This window comes from Rattus norvegicus, chromosome 1 (genome assembly GCF_036323735.1).
Source record: "Rattus norvegicus strain BN/NHsdMcwi chromosome 1, GRCr8, whole genome shotgun sequence".
Classification (NCBI taxonomy): Eukaryota; Metazoa; Chordata; class Mammalia; order Rodentia; family Muridae; genus Rattus; species Rattus norvegicus.
Genome location: NC_086019.1, coordinates 220,312,804 through 220,329,988, shown reverse-complemented (window position 1 = coordinate 220,329,988; position 17,185 = coordinate 220,312,804). Strand labels below are relative to the sequence as shown.

The following is a 17,185-nucleotide window of genomic DNA, read 5'->3' as shown; positions in this document are numbered from 1 at the left end:
CAGATATACGCAAAGATGTTGAGATGGAGGAATACACATTCATTGCTGGTGGGATTAAAAGCTTTACCACTGCTCTGAAAATCAGTCTTGTACTTTCTCAGAAAATTTGACATAATACTACTTGAGGATTCATCTATACTTCTCCTGGGCATATAACCAAAGGTCTTCCAACATACAGCGAGGACACATGCTCCACTATGTTCATAGCTGCCTTAACTAGAACAATGCAGATGTCCCTCAACAGAGAAATGGATACAGAAAATGTGGTATATTTATACAATGCAGTACTAGTCAGTCAATAAAAAAAAATTCATGAAATTTGCCAGCAAATGGATGGAAGTTGAACTTATTATCCTGAGTCAGGTAATCCAGACACAAAAGAACACACATCGTGTGTACTCACTGATAAGTGGATATTAGCTGAAAAGATGCTCACATTCCCACGATACAACTCACAGGTCATAGGAAACACAAGAAGATGTAAGAGTACATCAAACTATGGATGCTACAGTCCTATTCAGAAGGAGGAAAAATAATCTCTGGTGGCAGAGGTAGTGGTAGAGAGGGATCCTGCTGGGAGAAAGGAGGGGGAGCATAAAGAAAGGCAGGTTCAGAAAGGGGTAGAGATAGCAGAGATGCACAGATGGTCAGGAATTTAAAAGGAGGTATGTAACAGTGGGGGAGGTGGAAATTGTGGTAGCCACTAGAAAGTCCCAGATGCCAGGGACCCAAGCATTTCCTAGGACCCCACAGAGAAGACATTAGCTCAAAGGCAAGGCAGAACTTATAGAGACCACTTCCAGAGGATAGGCACAACTCCTGTTTGAGGTTTGGAGACACTCGCCCACCTCAAAAATAATAATTCAGAATTCCTTCTGTAAAAAAGAAAATGCAGGGACAAAGAACGAAGCAGAATCTGAAGGCTAGGCCATCCAGAGACTGATCCACTAAGGGATCAATCTCATCTGCATACACCAAACCCAGACACTATTGCTAATGCCAAGAAGAACTTGCTGACAGGAGCCTAGTATAGCTGTCCCCTGGGAGGATCTGTCAGAACTTGCCTAATACAGATGTGGATGCACACAGTCAAATATTGGACTGAGCACAGGGACCCAGATGGGGAAGTTAGGGCATGGAATGAAGGAGCTGAAGGGGTTTGCAAGCTCATAAGAGTAACAATATCAATCAACGAGACCCCCTAAAGCTCCCATGGAATAAAGGACCTACCACAGAGTACACATGAGGGATCCCATGGCTCCAGCTGGATATGTAGCAGAGGAATGCATTACTTGGCATCAATGTGAAGGGAGACTCTTTGTCCTGTGAAGGCCCAACGACCCAGTGTAGGAAAATGCTAGGGTGTTGAGGTTGCAGTGTGTGTGTGGAGGTGGGGGAGCACACTCATAGAAGCAGGATTGTGGGGAGGGAATAGAGAGGTTGTAGAGGGGAAACTGGGAAGGAGATTAACATTTGAAATGCAAGTAAATAAAATAACATAAACATATGAAAAAGATAGTGGTACAATATCTCTATTTCTCTCCTATGTCCAGGAAACTAGATTTAGAAATAGAGAACAGAATTTCTGTTGGGAGTGTTTTGTTTATACTACAAATTTTATAGTCAAATATATTACATAGAGTCCTCATTTTTTCAGATTGCCCTAAGCTCTGATTTTCTCTTTTCCACAATTCTATTTTCTCTATTTCCATTAATTATTTCTGGTTTCATAATAACTTATACCATTTTTGACTTGCCTGGGTTATCTTTACTATGTGGAACTTTCTACTGAGGGATGCAAATTATATGTTGCTGGACTGTAATTCTGGCAATTACTTGTTAAAGATCATATAACAATTTTGACTTACTGTGGTTTAGGATCTAAAAAACAGAAAGCTTCAGTTACATAAATGGACCTTTGCATAAATAAGAGGGGCTCACACAAATCCTACTACAGCACACTGGCTTATAAATATGTTGATTTTGGTTATGGAGATTTACTGTACTGAAGTTGATTCAGTAAGTATAAATAATGCTGAGAATAGTACTGTAAATGGAAGTTTTTTTAAAATACTTATTACATTAAACTTTATTAGGTTATTCCATCAACCTATCATTTACAATATGTGTTAAAAGAATAAATCCAATTTCATTTGACACAGAATTTCATATTCCTTTTTCTTAAAATGAGTCCTTCAGACCAATGCAAATTTCCCAGCATGGTCTTATGGTGAGAGTTTAGGTTTTATGAATCATTAAAGGATGCTTCTAGAATCCTGCAGACAGGTTGGATTGTCAACATCTGACCTGCTGACTGTTTATATGAACTCGTATAAAGTTTGAAATTATCTTCCTAATATTTCTTTTGTTCATAAATCTCTAGAACTAGAATTAGCCAACATAATATCTTATATAAAACTCTTAAGGCAAAAGTGTAGCAGAAGCCATTTTTCTTAATATGTCACACTTTAGGTCATCACAGGTAATGGAGAGAATTGAAGTGTCGTAGAGGGCATAAATATTCCTTGCTCTCCTGTTTTCCAGATTTTTTTTTTTTTTTGGTTTTTTTTTTTCAGAGCTGGGGACCGAACCCAGGGCCTTGCGCTTCCTAGGCAAGGGCTCTACCACTGAGCTAAATCCCCAGCAGTCCTTGCTCTCCTAACCTTCATTCTACACAATCTAGGGCTTTCTAAGTGATACCACATATCCAGAATTAGTGAAAGTAGAAAGGTTAGAATTTCCTGGACCTGTACACATGGACCTGTACAGAAGACATATTAAATAAAAAAGACTCATACAAATCATTTGATGGGAATTTGTTCCCTTTATTTATGATCATGTTACTGAAATGACAAGACCAAACCAAAGGAGGCATAACAACAGACACAAAAGCTATCTAGAGAATAAGATAGACCCACTTTAAAAACCTGTATTCCAGAAAATTATAAAATCTAAAACAAATGGATACTTTTCTCAGTCCATACCTTTTAGCAATGTTAAATCAAGATCAGATAAATAAAATAAAGTTATATTTCCCAAGAAAATAGAAGTAGTCAATAAAATGAACCAAGCCAAAAAAAATCTCAGAACTTCACTGAAACCGACAGAAGAGAAAGTAGGTAACAGCTTTGAACACACTGGCACAGAAGAAAATGTTATTAAGAGAATAGCAATAGTGCAGGTAGTAAGATCAACAAGTAATAAATGTGACCTTATAGAACTGTAAAGCTTCCATAAGGCAAAGGACATCATCAACAGACCAAAATGGCAGGCTATAGAATGCGAAAAGATTTTTCATCAACTCCATATCTAAGAGAAGGCTAGTATCCAAAATACATAAAAACTGAATCATCCAGAGATCAACAAACTCAATAACCAAATAAAAATGGGTGCATATCTTAATGGAGAATTCTTCCTCCCACTCCTGTGGGTGGTTTGTTTGTTTTTGTTTTAATTTTAGTTTTTTTTATTATATGAACTTTTGTTTTTAATTAGATATATATCCTTACTTACATTTCATATGTTATTCTCTTTCCCATTTTCCAGTTCATAAGCCCCTATCAACTCCCCCTCCCCCATATGGGTATTCCCCCATCCATCACCCTTACTGCTCCCCACCCATATTCCCCTGCACGGGGGGTCCAACCTTGGCATGACAAATGGCTTCCCCTTCCACTGGTGCCACAACCAGGGTATTCTCTGCTACATATGCAGTTGGAGCCCTGGGTAAGTCCTTTCAGTAGTAGTTTAGTCCCTGTAAGATCCGGTTTGTTGGCAGTGATGTATTTATGGGGTTACAAGCTCCTTCAATTCTTTCAAACCTTCCTCTAATTTTCCCCAAGGGGATCCTGTTCTCAGTTCAGTGGTTTGCTGCTATCATTGACCTCTGTATTGGTCATGCTCTGGATGTGTCTCTCAGAAGAGATCTATATCTGGTCCCTTTCAGCATGCATTTTTTTAGCTTCATCAGTAGTATCTAGTTTTGGTGGCTGTATATATATATATGGGCCACAAGTGGGGAAGGCTCTGAATGGCCATTCCTTCAGTCGCTGCTCTAAACTTTGCTTCCATATCCCCTCTTATGGATATTTATTCCCCTTTATAGAAGGAGAGGGAGCACCTGCATTTTGATCATCATTCTTCTTGAGCTTCCTGTAGTTTGTGGATTGCATCTTGGGTAGTTCCAGCTTTTGAGCTAATATCCACTTATCAAGGAGTGCAAATCAATGTGTTTTACTGTGATTAGGTTACCTCACTCAGGATGATATTTTCTAGTTCATTCCATTTGCCTACGAATTTCATGAAGTCATTGTTTTTGATAGCTGAATAGTACTCCATTGTGTAGATGCACCACACTTTTTGAATCCATTCCTCTGTTGAAGGGTATCTGGACTTGAATGGCAGATCCCCCATAGTCCAGACACTGCCTGGATCTGAAGGGAATGGGTCTACAGTTCTCTGCACCCAAATCCCATGGGAGGGAGAGCTAAACCTTCAGAGAGGCAGACACACCTGGGAAGCCAGAAGACACTATACTCTGCCCACGTTTCTGATTCCAGAGGAAAACACCCAATGCCACCTGGGACCCCGGTGCACAGGGGCTCTGGGAAAAGGTAGCACAGCCCCTCCTGGTTGCTGCCCTCACCAAGAGTTCAAAAGCAGCCCCACACCAGCAACTTCAGCCGCGAGACTACAGGTAAGACCAAGTTTTTTGCTTCAAGCGATCTGCCTGGTGGAATCAGGACATAGGCCCACAGAACAGCTGAAGACCAGTAGAAAGGAAACACTACACGCCCGAAAACGGAACACTCTGTTCCCATAACTGGCTGAAAGAAAACAGGAAAACAGGTCTACAGCACTCCTGACACACAGGCCTGTAGGACGGTCTAGACACTGTCAGAAATAGCAGAACAAGGTAACACCAGAGACCACCTGGTAGTGAGACTCAAGCCCAGAAACCCAAGCAACAGAAACCAAGACTACATGGCATCATTGGAGCCCAATTCTCCCACCAAAGCAAACATGGAATATCCAAACACACCAGAAAAGCAAGATCTAGATTTAAAATCACATTTGATCATGATGTTGGAGGACTTCAAGAAAGAAATGAAAAACTCCCTTAGAGAAACGCAGGAAACCATAAATAAACAAGTAGAAGCCTGGAGAGAGGAATCACAAAAATCCCTGAAAGAAATCCAGGAAAACAAAATCAAACAAGTGAAGGAATTAAAAATGAAATAGAAGCAATAAAGAAAGCACAAAGGGAAACAACCCTAGATATAGAAAAGTAAAGGAAGAGGCAAGGAACTGCAGATACAAGCATCACCAACAGAATACAAGAGATAGAAGAGAGAATCTCAAGAGCAGAAAATTCCATAGAAATCATCGACACAATGGTCAAAGATAATGTAAAATGGAAAAAGCTACTGGTCCAAAACATAGAGGAAATCCAGGACTCAATGAGAAGACCAACCTAAGGATAATAGGCATAGAAGAGAGTGAAGACTCCCAGCGCAAAGGACCAGTAAATATCTTCAACAAAATCATAGAAGAAAAAATCTGTAATCTTAAGAAAGAGATGCCCATAAACATACATGAAGCCTACAGAACTCCAAATATATTGGAAAAGAAAATAAAATCCTCCCGTCACATAATAATCAAAACACCAACGCACAAAATAAAGAAAGAATTTTAAAGGAGTAAGGGAAAAAGGTCAAGTAACATATAAAGGCAGACCTATGAGAATCACATCAGACTTCTCACCAGAGACTATGAAAGCCAGAAGATCCTGGACAGATGTCATACAGACCCTAAGAGAACACAAATGCCAGCCAAGGTTACTGTACCAGCAAAACTCTCAATTAACATAGATGGAGAAAACAAGGTATTCCATGACAAATCCAAATTTACACAATATCTTTCTACAAATCCAGCACTACAAAGGATAATAAATGGTAAAGCCCAAAATAAGGAGGCAAGTTACAACCTAGGAAAAGCAAGAAACTAATCATCTTGGCAACAAAACAAAGAGAAGAAAAGCACACAAACATAATCTCACATCCAAATATGAATATAACAGGAAGCAATAATCACTATTCCTTAATATCTCTAAACATCAATGGTCTCAAATCTCCAATAAAAAGACATAGATCGACAAACTGGATATGCAATGAAGACTCTGCATTCTTCTGCCTACAGGAAACACACCTCGGAGACAAAGACAGCTACCACCTCAGAGTGAAAGGCTGGAAAACAACTTTACAAGCAAATGGTCTGAAGAAGCAAGCTGGAGAAGCCATTCTAATATTGAATAAAATCGATTTTCAACTAAAAGTCATCAAAAAGATAAGGAAGGACACTTCATATTCATAAAAGGAAAAATCCACCAAGATGAACTCTCAATCCTAAGTATCTATGCTCCAAATACAAGGGCACCTACATACATAAAAGAAACCTTATTAAAGCTCAAAGCACACATTGTACCTCACAAAATAATAGTAGGAGATTTCAACACCCCATTCTCATCAATGGACAGATCATGGAAATAGAAATTAAACAGAGACATAGACAGACTAAGAGAAATCATGAACCAAATGGTCTTAACAGATATTTATAGAACATTATATCCTAAAACAAAAGGATATACCTTCTTCTCACCACCTCATGGTATTTTCTCCAAAATTGACCATATAATCGGTCATAAAACAGGCCTCGACAGATACAGAAAGATAGAAATAATCCCATGCATCCTATCAGACCACCACGGGCTAAAGCTGGTCTTCTACAACAATAAGGAAAGCACGCCCACATAAATATGAAAGTTGAACAATGTTCTACTCAATGATAAACTTGTCAAGGAAGAAATAAAGAAAGAAATTAAGGACTTCTTAGAATTTAATGAAAATGAAGGTACAACATATCCAAACTTATGGGACACAATGAAAGCTGTGCTAAGAGGGAAACTCATAGCTCTGAGTGCCTGCAGAAAGAAACAGGAAAGAGCATATATCAGCAGCTTGACAGCACACCTAAAAGCTCTAAAACAAAAAGAAGCAAATACTCCCAGGACGAGTAGAAGGCAGGACATAATCAAACTCAGAGCTGAAATCAACCAAGTAGAAACAAAAAGGACCATAGAAAGAATCGACAGAACCAAAATTGGTTCTTTGAGAAAATCAATACGATAGTAAACACTTAGCCAGACTAATGAGAAACCACAGAGAGTGTATCCAATTTAACAAAATCAGAAATGAAAAGGGAGACATAACTACAGAATCAGAGGAAATTAAAAAAATCATCAGATCATACTCCAAAAGCCTATATTAAACAAAACTTGTAAATCTGCAGGGAATTTACAATTTCCTAGACAGATACCAGGTACCAAAGTGAAATCAGGAACAAATAAACCATTTAAACAACCCCACAACTCCTAAAGAAATAGAAGCAGTCATTAAAGGTCTCCCAACCAAAAAGATCCCAGGTCCACATGGGTTCAGTGCAGAATTCCATCAGACCTTCATAGAAGAACTCATACTAGTACTATCCAAATTATTCCACAAAATTGAAACAGATAGAGCACTACCGAATTCCTTCTAGGAAGCCACAATTATTCTTATACCTAAACCACACAAATAACCAACAAAAAAGAGTATTTCAGACCAATTTCCCGTATGAATATCGATGCAAAAATACTCAATAAAATTCTGGCAAACCAAATCCAAGAGCACATCAAAACAGTCATCCACCATGACCAAGTAGGCTTCATACCAGGCATGCAGGGATGGTTTAATATACGGAAAACCATCAACGTGATCCATTATATAAACAAACTGAAAGAACAGAACCACATGATCATTTCATTAGATGCTGAGAAAGCATTTGACAAAATTCAACACCCCTTCATGATAAAAGTCCTGGAAAGAATAGGAATTCAAGGCCCATACCTAAACATAGTAAAAGCCATATACCGCAAACCAGTTGCTAACATTAAACTAAATGGAGAGAAACTTGACGCAATCCCACTAAAATCAGGGACTAGATAAGGCTGCCCACTCTCTCCCTACTTATTCAATATAGTTCTTGAAGTTCTAGCCAGAGCAATCAGACAACAAAAGGAGATCAAGGGGATACAGATTGGAAAAGAAGAAGTCAAAATATCACTATTTGCAGATGATATGATAGTATATTTAAGTGATCCCAAAAGTTCCACCAGAGAAGTACTAAACCTGATAAACAACTTCAGCAAAGGGGTTGGGTCCAAAATTAACTCAAATAAATCAGTAGCCTTCCTCTACACAAAAGAGAAACAAGCAGAGAAAGAAATTAGGGAAACGACACCCTTCATAAGGGTCCCAAATAATATAAAGTACCTCGGTGTGACTTTATCCAAGCAAGTATAAGATCTGTATGATAAGAACTTCAAGCCTCTGAAGAAAGAAATTGAAGAAGACCTCAGAAGATGGAAAGATCTCCCATGCTCATGGATTGGCAGGATTAACACAGTAAAATGGCCATTTTACCAAAAGCAATCTACAGATTCTCTGCAATCCCCATCAAAATACCAATCCAATTCTTCAGAGAGTAAGACAGAAATTTTGCAAATTCATCTGGAATAACGAAAAACCCAAGATAGCTAAAACTATCCTCAACAATAAAAGGACTTCTGGGGGAATCACTATCCCTGTATTCAAGTAGTATTACAGAGCAATAGTGATAAAAACTGCATGGTATTGGTATAGAGACAGACAGATAGACCAGTGGAATAGAATTGTAGACTCAGAAATGAATCTACACACCTATGGTCACTTGTTTTTTGACAAAGGAGCCAAAACCATCCAATGGAAATAAGATAGCATTTTCAGCAATGGTGCTAGTTCAACTTGAGTTCAGCATGTAGAAGAATTCAGATCGATCCATCCTTATCCCCTGTACAAAGCTTAAGTCCAAGTGGATCAAGGACCTCCACATCAAACCAGACACTCAAACTAATAGAAAAAAAACTGGGGAAGCATCTCAAACACATGGGCGCTGGAGAAAATTTCTTGAACAAAACACCAATGGTTTATGCTCTAAGATCAAGAATCGGCAAATGGGATCTCATAAAACTGCAAAGCTTCTGTAAGGCAAAGGACACTGTGGTTAGGACAAAAGGACAACCAACAGATTGGGAAAAGATCTTTACCAATCCTACAACAGATAGAGGGCTTATATCCAAAATATACAAAGAACTCAAGAAGTTAGACTGCAGGGAGACAAATAAACCTATTTAAAAATGGGGTTCAGAGCTAAACAAAGAATTCACAGTTGAGGAATGCAGAATGGCTGAGAAATACCTAAAGAAATGTTCAACATCTTTAGTCATAAGGGAAATACAAATCAAAACAACCCTGAGATTTCACCTCACACCAGTGAGAATGGTTAGACCAAAAATTCAGGTGACAGCAAATGCTGGCAAGGATGTGGAGAAAGAGCAATAATCCTTCATTGTTGGTGGGATTGCAGACTGGTACAACCATTCTGGAAATCATTCTGCAGGATCATCAGAAAATTGGATATTGAACTACATGAGGATCCAGCTATACCTCTCTTGGGTATATACCTGAAAGATGCCCCAACCTATAACAAAGACACATGCTCCACTATGTTCATAGTGAACATGAATTTCATAAAGTCATTGATTTTGATAGCTGAGTAATATTCCTTTGTGTAGATGTTCCACATTTTCTGTATCCATTCCTCTGTTGAAGGGCATTGAGGTTCTTTTCAGCTTCTGGCTATTATAAATAAGGCTGTTATGATATAGTGTAGCATGTTTCTTTGTTGTATTTTGGAGCATCCTTTAGGTACATGCCCAGGAGAGCTATAGCTGGGTCTTCAGGTAGTGGAATGTCCAATTTTCTGAGGAACCTTCACACTGATTTCCAGAGTGGTTGTACCAGTTTGCAATCTCACCAACAACGAAGGAGTGTTCCTCTTTCTCCACATCCTCACCAGCATCTGCTGTCACTTGAGTTTTTTATTAATTTTTTTAATTATATTTTTTTATTCTTCAAACTTTTTTTACAGTCCAGTATTTATCCACCTCCCAGTCCACCCTTTGACTGTTCCACATCCCATACATCCTTCCCACCACCCCACCTCCAAGAGGATGTCCCCACCCCCCTCCACCCCGTCCCACCAGATCTTCTCACTCCCTGGTGCCTCAAGTCTCTGCAGGGTTAGGAGCTCCTTCTCTCACTGAATCCAGACCCAGCAGTCCTCTGCTGTGTGTGTGTGTCAGGCCTCACATCAGCTAGTGTCTGCCACCTGGTTGGTGGCTGAGTAGCTGGGCAATCTCAGGGATCCAGGTTAATTGAAACTGCTAGTCCTACTGGGTCTCCCTCCTCCTTAGCTTCTTCCAGCTTTTCCCTAATTCAAGCACAGGGTCAGCAGCTTCTGTCCATTGCTTGGGTGTAAATATCTGCATCTGACTCTTTCAGCTGCTTGTTGGGCAGCCATGCTATGCTCCTGTCTGAGTACACCAGACCATCAATAATAATGTCAGGCCTTGGGGCCTGCACTTGAAGTGGATCCCTATTTGGGCTGATAACTGGACCTTCTCTACCTCAGTCTCTTCTTCATTTTTATCCCTGCAGTTCTTTCAGACAAGAAGAATTGTGGGTCAGAGTTTTTGACGGGAATGACAACCCCTTCCTTCCACTTGATGTCCTGTGTTTCTACTGAAGGTGGACTCTTCAAGTTCTCTTTCCCCATTGTAGAGTATTTCATCTAAGTTTCCTCCCCTTGAGTCCTAAGAGTCTCTCACCTCACCGTTCTCTGGTACATTCAAGAGGTTACCCTGACATGTTGCCTCCCAAGGTTGCCTATTCCCATTTTTCCTCCTGGACCACAGGGCTTCTTTCCTTCCTCCCAATACCTGATACCTGATTATCTTAGCCATTCTGACTGGTGTGAGGTGGAATCTCAGGGTTGTTTTGATTTGCATTTCCCTACTGACTAAGGATGTTGAACATTTCTTAAGGTGCTTTTTGGCCATTCGATAATCCTCCGCTGAGAATGTTTTATTTAGCTCTGTACCCCATTTTTATTTTTATTTATTTATTTAATTTACTTTTTCCATCTTTATTAATTTGGGTATTTCTTATTTACATTTCAAATGTTATTCCCTTTCCCAATTTCCAGACCAACATTGCCTTAACCCCTCCACCTCCCCTTCTTCCTCCCATTACAATCCTCCCCCCAAGAATCCCAGTCACTGGGAGTCCAGCCTTGGCAGGACCAAGGGCTTCCCCTTCTACTGTGCCGTTACTAGGCTATTCATTGCTACCTATGCATTTGGAACCCAGGGTCAGTCCATGTATAGTCTTTGGGTAGTGGCTTAGTTCCTGGAAGCTCTTGCTGTTTGGTATTGTTGTTCATATGGGATCTCAAGCCCCTTCAAGCTCTTCCAGTCCTTTCTCTTATTCCTTCAACGGAGGTCCCGTTCTCAGTTCAGTGTTTTGATGCTGGCATTTGACTATGTATTTGCTGGATTCTGGCTGTGTCTCTCAGGAGAGATCGACATCTGGTTTCTGTCAGTCTGCACTTCTTTGCTATCTTTTTTCCATTGGATGGTTTTGGCTCCTTTGTCAAAATTCAAGTGACCATAGGTGTGTGGGTTCATTTCTGTGTCTTCAATTCTGTTCCACTGATCTATCTGCCTGTCCCTGTACCAATACCATACAATTTTTATGACTATTGGTCTGTAGTATTGCTTGAAGTCAGGGATGGTGATTTCCCCCAGAAGTTCTTTTATTGTTGAGTATAGTTTTCGCTATCCTGTGTTTTTTGATATTTCAAATGAATTTCCAAATTGCTCTTTCTATCTCTATAAAGAATTGACTAAGAATTTTGATAGGGATTACATTGAATCTGTAGACTTCTTTTGGCAAAATGGCCATCTTTACTATATTAATCCTGCACATCCATTAGCATGGAAGATCTTTCCGTCTTTGAGGTCTTCCTCAATTTATTTTTTCATAGATTTGAAGTTCTTGTCATATAGATCTTTTGCTTGCTTTGTTAAAGTCACATCAAGTATTTTATATTGAGACTATTGTGAAGTGTGTTATTTCCCTAATTTCTTTCTCAGCCTGTTTTACCTTTGAGTGGAAGAAGGCTACTTTTTGTTTGCACTAATTTTATACCACGGCTCTTTGCTGAAGTTGCTTATCAGGTTAAGTTGTTCTCTGGTAAAACTTTTGGGGTCACTTAAATACACTATCATATCATCTTGAATGGAGACTTCCTAAAAGAGAAATCTCAAATGGATGGAAAAAATTCTTCAACATCCTTAGCCATCAGTTAAATGCAAATCAAAAGTACTTTGAGAGGCTATCAACATTGCTGGTGAGGATATAGAGCAAGAGAACATGCCAACATTGCTAATGGAAGTGCAAACTTATAAAGCCAATATGGAAGTCAACATGGTGATTCCTCTAAAAACTGGGAATTGATATAACTTGAGACCCAGATGCATCACTCCTGGGCATGCATCCAAAAGGTTTCTCCTTCTTTATAAAGATTTTACTTACTGAACTATATTCATAGATGCTTTATCCATAATAGATCAAATTGGAAACAACCTAGATGTCCCCCAACTGGAGAATGGATAAAACAATGTGGTGCATTCAGACGATGGAGAATTACTCAGCTGTTAAAAATTGACATCATGGGGTGGGGATTTAGCTCAGTGGTAGAGTGCTTGCCTAACAAGTGCAAGGCCCTGGGTTTGGTCCCCACCTCCGAAAAAAAAGAAAAAAATTGACATCATGAAATTTGCTGTCAAATAGATGAAACTACAAAAAAAATCATGCTGAGTGAAGTATCCCAGACTGAACCCAGAAAGACAAATGTAGTATATTTCCACTTATAAGTAGATATTAACTGATAAAAATGATCATGTTATAATCTACAGACCAAAAATGGTTAAGTAACAAGAAGAACTCTAGGGGATTCATGGATCTCCTCTGGTGAGGGTAATAGCATAAATTTTGTGCATAGACTGAGAGTAAATGGGAATGAGAGATAGAGCGAGAGAATATGGGAAGAAACAACTGGAACTCCAGGGCATTGTTCTGGCAGTATAGAAATCTGGTGCAGTAGAAACTCTCAGGATACTACAAGGTGATTCTAGTGAGTTCTCCTAGTCACTAATCCAAATCCTACATATGGATTTGGTATTGGCTGTCTTCTGTAACTAGACAACTACTAGTGGTGGAACTCAAACATGAACCCAGCCACAAAGCCTTTGATCTACAAGCTATCCTGTCTGAAATTTGTGCTGGGACAATGGATGCAGAGAAGTGATAAAAGTGGCTAATGAATGTTTAGTCTAATTTGAAGCCCAGTCATGAAATAGAGCCAATGTCCTACACTATCTGGATGAGCAGAATCCATGCCCAACCCTTGCTGCATAGCACTGAGACATACAATAAAAAGTTCAATAACATGATTTCTCATGATGTTTTGCTATACTCAGAGATAGGTATGTAGCACAGTCATCATTAGAAAGATTTCCTCTGGCAGCTGATTTGAGCAGATGCAGAATCCTGCTTCTAAATATTAGGATGATAAATCACCCAACTGAAGCTTTGCATTGAGTCCCTCCCTTGGAGCTTGAGAAACCCTATGGAAAAGGTGGAGGAAGAATTATAGGATTAAGAGTGATTACGGACACGAGGAGAAGAAAGCCCAGAGAATCAATTAAGCAAGGGTCACAGGGGCTCAAAGAGACTAAAACAGCATCCCACAACCTGCATGTGTCACTTAGTGCTTTTGTGGGACTCCTAACCATAGAAGTAGGAGTATATCTGATTCTTTTTCCTGCTCTGGAGACCCTTTACCTCCAATTGAGTTGTGTCACTCAGCCTTGAGTGTTTGTGCCTAGTCTTATTACTCTTGTTACTTAGTGTTCTTAGTATCTTGTTACTCTGTGTTTGATTGATATCCCAGTGAAGCCCATTCTTTTCTGAAAGAAACAGGAAGACGAGTAGATCTGGAGAGGTAGGGAGGTGGGAGTGTTGTCAGGAAGGAGTGGAGGGAAGGGAAACTGAGGTTGGGCTATATTATATTAGAGAAATAAACCAACCAACCAACCAACTAACCAACCAACCAACCAACCAACCAATCAACCAACAAACAACATTACAAGGAAAAGAAACAAAATGGAGGAACAAAACAACAGAAATAATATTGTTTAAATATTTTAAGTCATCTTTACATACTTAGCACGAACACTTAAAACTAATTTCTTCTGGTTATTGGAGAGTTGGTTTAGTGATTAATGGCACTTGCTACTCTTGCAGAGAAGATGATTTTCGTTCCCTGAATTCCACATGGCTGCTCAGATCAATCCATAACTCCAGTTTTAGGGTGGGGTACCATATTTGGCTTCTTTGGTCAACAAACACATACATTCATTGAAGAAGAACACTAATACCCATACTTTATACGAAAAGAGATAATTTTTTCTTCTTTAAGGAAGAATAAAACTAACATGTGAGTTAAGAGCACAGAAAAAAATCAGTGAATATAATTATTTTTTGCTACCCTACAAAAGCTGTGATATTGTTGATTCTATGTCAATGGAAATAAATTCATGCCCTTCTCCTAGATGATAGAAAGAAAATGAAAAATTGTAGAAGGAACAGTATTCATTGAAATGTAAAAATAAGGCAATTGATGAATTCTGTAAATTATGATTTGCATGCCATGTTGTCTAAAATAGCAGAATGTATATCTTTGAGAATAATACATATCTTTATGAGTTTTCCTTAATAAGGACACCTCCACAGCAGGCAGTATTTATAAAGCCATCAATATATCACCAATAAAGTATTACTTGTATCTGGTGGAACAATTGCTATAGGAGAATTTAAAAACTTTAAATCTAAATTATATTCACAGCACTTTGGGAAATTATTGCAGATGAACACATGGAGAACATAGAGGGAAAAAAATCAAAAGCCAAATGTGAAAGGAAGATAAGTCTTTTAATTATTTGTTATTTAGAGTTGATTTGCTTAACATATAGATAGATACTCAGCTCCAAACTCAAGATATCAACTAGTATCAGAAGCTGATGTACGGAAGAAAGAGTTCCTCAGAGCATCTTTGATATCTTTATTCCTAAGGGTATAAATAAGAGGGTTGAGTAACGGAGTACCAAAGATGTAAACCAGGGCAATTTGGCGGTCCTCATCCTCTGAGGTGCTGGAGCGGGGCCTCAGGTACACTAGGCTACAGCAGCCATATTGTAGCAAAACCACAGTGAGGTGGGAGGAACAGGTGGAGAATGCCCTCTGGCGACCCTTTGCAGAATGCATGCGCAGAATGGTAGAAGCGATGAACACATAAGAGATGCAAATTAGCAGGAATGGTACTGTCAGAACTAGGATGCTAACTACATAGAGGACTGCCTGGTTCACGTGGATGTCAGCACAGGCCAGGCGCATGATAGGAGCCACATCGCAAAGGAAGTGGTTAATTTCCAGGTGGTATCTGCAGAATGGCAATGTGAAGGTAAAGGCAGTAAGGGGCAAAGAGAGAAAAAGTGCCAAGCTCAAAGAACCTATCACCAACTTGATACACAGCTTCTGGGTCATGATAAGGTTGTAGTGTAGTGGATGGCAGATAGCCACATATCTGTCATAAGCCATGACTGTCAAGAGAAAACAATCAGTGCAGCCAAAAACAGAAAAAAAGAACATTTGTGTCCCACAACTAGCCAGTGATATGGGCTTCTGCGCTCCAAAGATGTTAGAAAGCATCAAGGGCACCACATCTGTGATGTAGCAAATTTCCACAAATGACAGACTGCCCAGGAAGAAATACATGGGCATGTGCAGGAAGCTGTACTTGGACACTACCCAGATGATGGTGGTGTTGCCACAGAGGATCATCAAATAGAGAAGGAGGAAGAGAATGAAGAGAATTGCCTGGAATTCAGGAACATTAGTTAAGACACGGAATGTGAACACTGGTGGACCAGATTTATTGAAGAAAGACTTTTCATCCACCATGTCTTCTGAAAAATAAATAAGAAAATGACTGTTGGCTTGTCTTAAGAGTAGGGAGGGTGATTTTGAGCTTTGATTAGGGATTGCCTATTTAGTATTCTGTTTTCAAGTACAATGGTGAAAGTACATTCATAATAAAAGGTCTCACATGGTTTTTCTCTAGACACCTCCACTAATTGGGCAGTGGCCTATAACTTCTCATTGCAAACTGTACCAAGCAATTTTTCTCTTGCTATATCTTATCAGTTAGATTTTAAACTCCATTGATATGAGCTAATACATTGCTTGTATTCCATTGTATTTAATTAAGTAATTATAGTTGTAGATATTTTAAAATTAGGTCAATGGATATCCTAGCTAATTTTGGCTAAGCATTGTTATTGAAACAAAACATACAGAGAACTTCTGCAAAATCCATGTAAGAAGTGAATATTCAACTTTTGAGATGGACAATGAGTACTCCAGTATAAAAATCATCAGCGTGAAGAAATGAAACAATTCCAATAACTTAAAATCATCAAGGAGCCAAAACTATCCAGTGGAAAAAAGATAGCATTTTCAACAAATAGGGCTGGTTTAACTGGCAGTCAGCATGTAGAAGAATGCAAATCGATCCATTTTTATCACCCTGTACAATGATCAAGTTCAAGTCAATCAAGGACCTCCACATAAAACCAGATATACTCAAATTATTAGAAGAAAGGTTGGGGAAGATCCTTGAACACATGGACACTGGGGAATATTTCTTGAACAGAACAACAATGGCTTATGCTCTAAGATCAAGAATCAACAATCAGGACCTCATAAAATTGCAAAGCTTCTATAAGGCAAAGGACACTGTCATTGGGACAAAATGGCATCCAACAGATAAGGAAAAGATATTTACCAATCCCACATCCAATAGAGGGCTAATATCTAATATATACAAGAACTCAAGAAATTATACTCCAGAGAGTCAAATAACCCTTTTAAAATATGGGTTACAGAGCTAAACAAGGAATTCTCAGCTGAGGAATATCGAATGGCTGAGAAATAACTAAAGAAATGTTCAACATCCTCAATCATCAGGGTAAGGCAAATCAAAACAACCCCGAGATTCCACCTCACATCAGTAAGAATGACTAAGA

The 17,185-nt window shown here is 39.1% G+C and overlaps 1 protein-coding gene across 1 annotated transcript; it reads right to left on the bottom strand.

Moving 5' to 3' along the window:
• Positions 1-15,101: 15,101 nt before the first annotated feature.
• Positions 15,102-16,061, bottom strand: Or10q12 (olfactory receptor family 10 subfamily Q member 12). Its single transcript, NM_001000259.1, has one exon. It carries the CDS (start codon positions 16,059-16,061, stop codon positions 15,102-15,104), a length of 960 nt encoding a protein of 319 aa, NP_001000259.1.
• Between the last annotated feature and the right edge of the window lie 1,124 nt (positions 16,062-17,185).

Excerpts from the sequence above, each read along its gene's own strand:
- Or10q12 (NM_001000259.1), bottom strand. The coding sequence starts at position 16,061 with ATGGTGGATGAAAAGTCTTTCTTCAATAAATCTGGTCCACCAGTGTTC.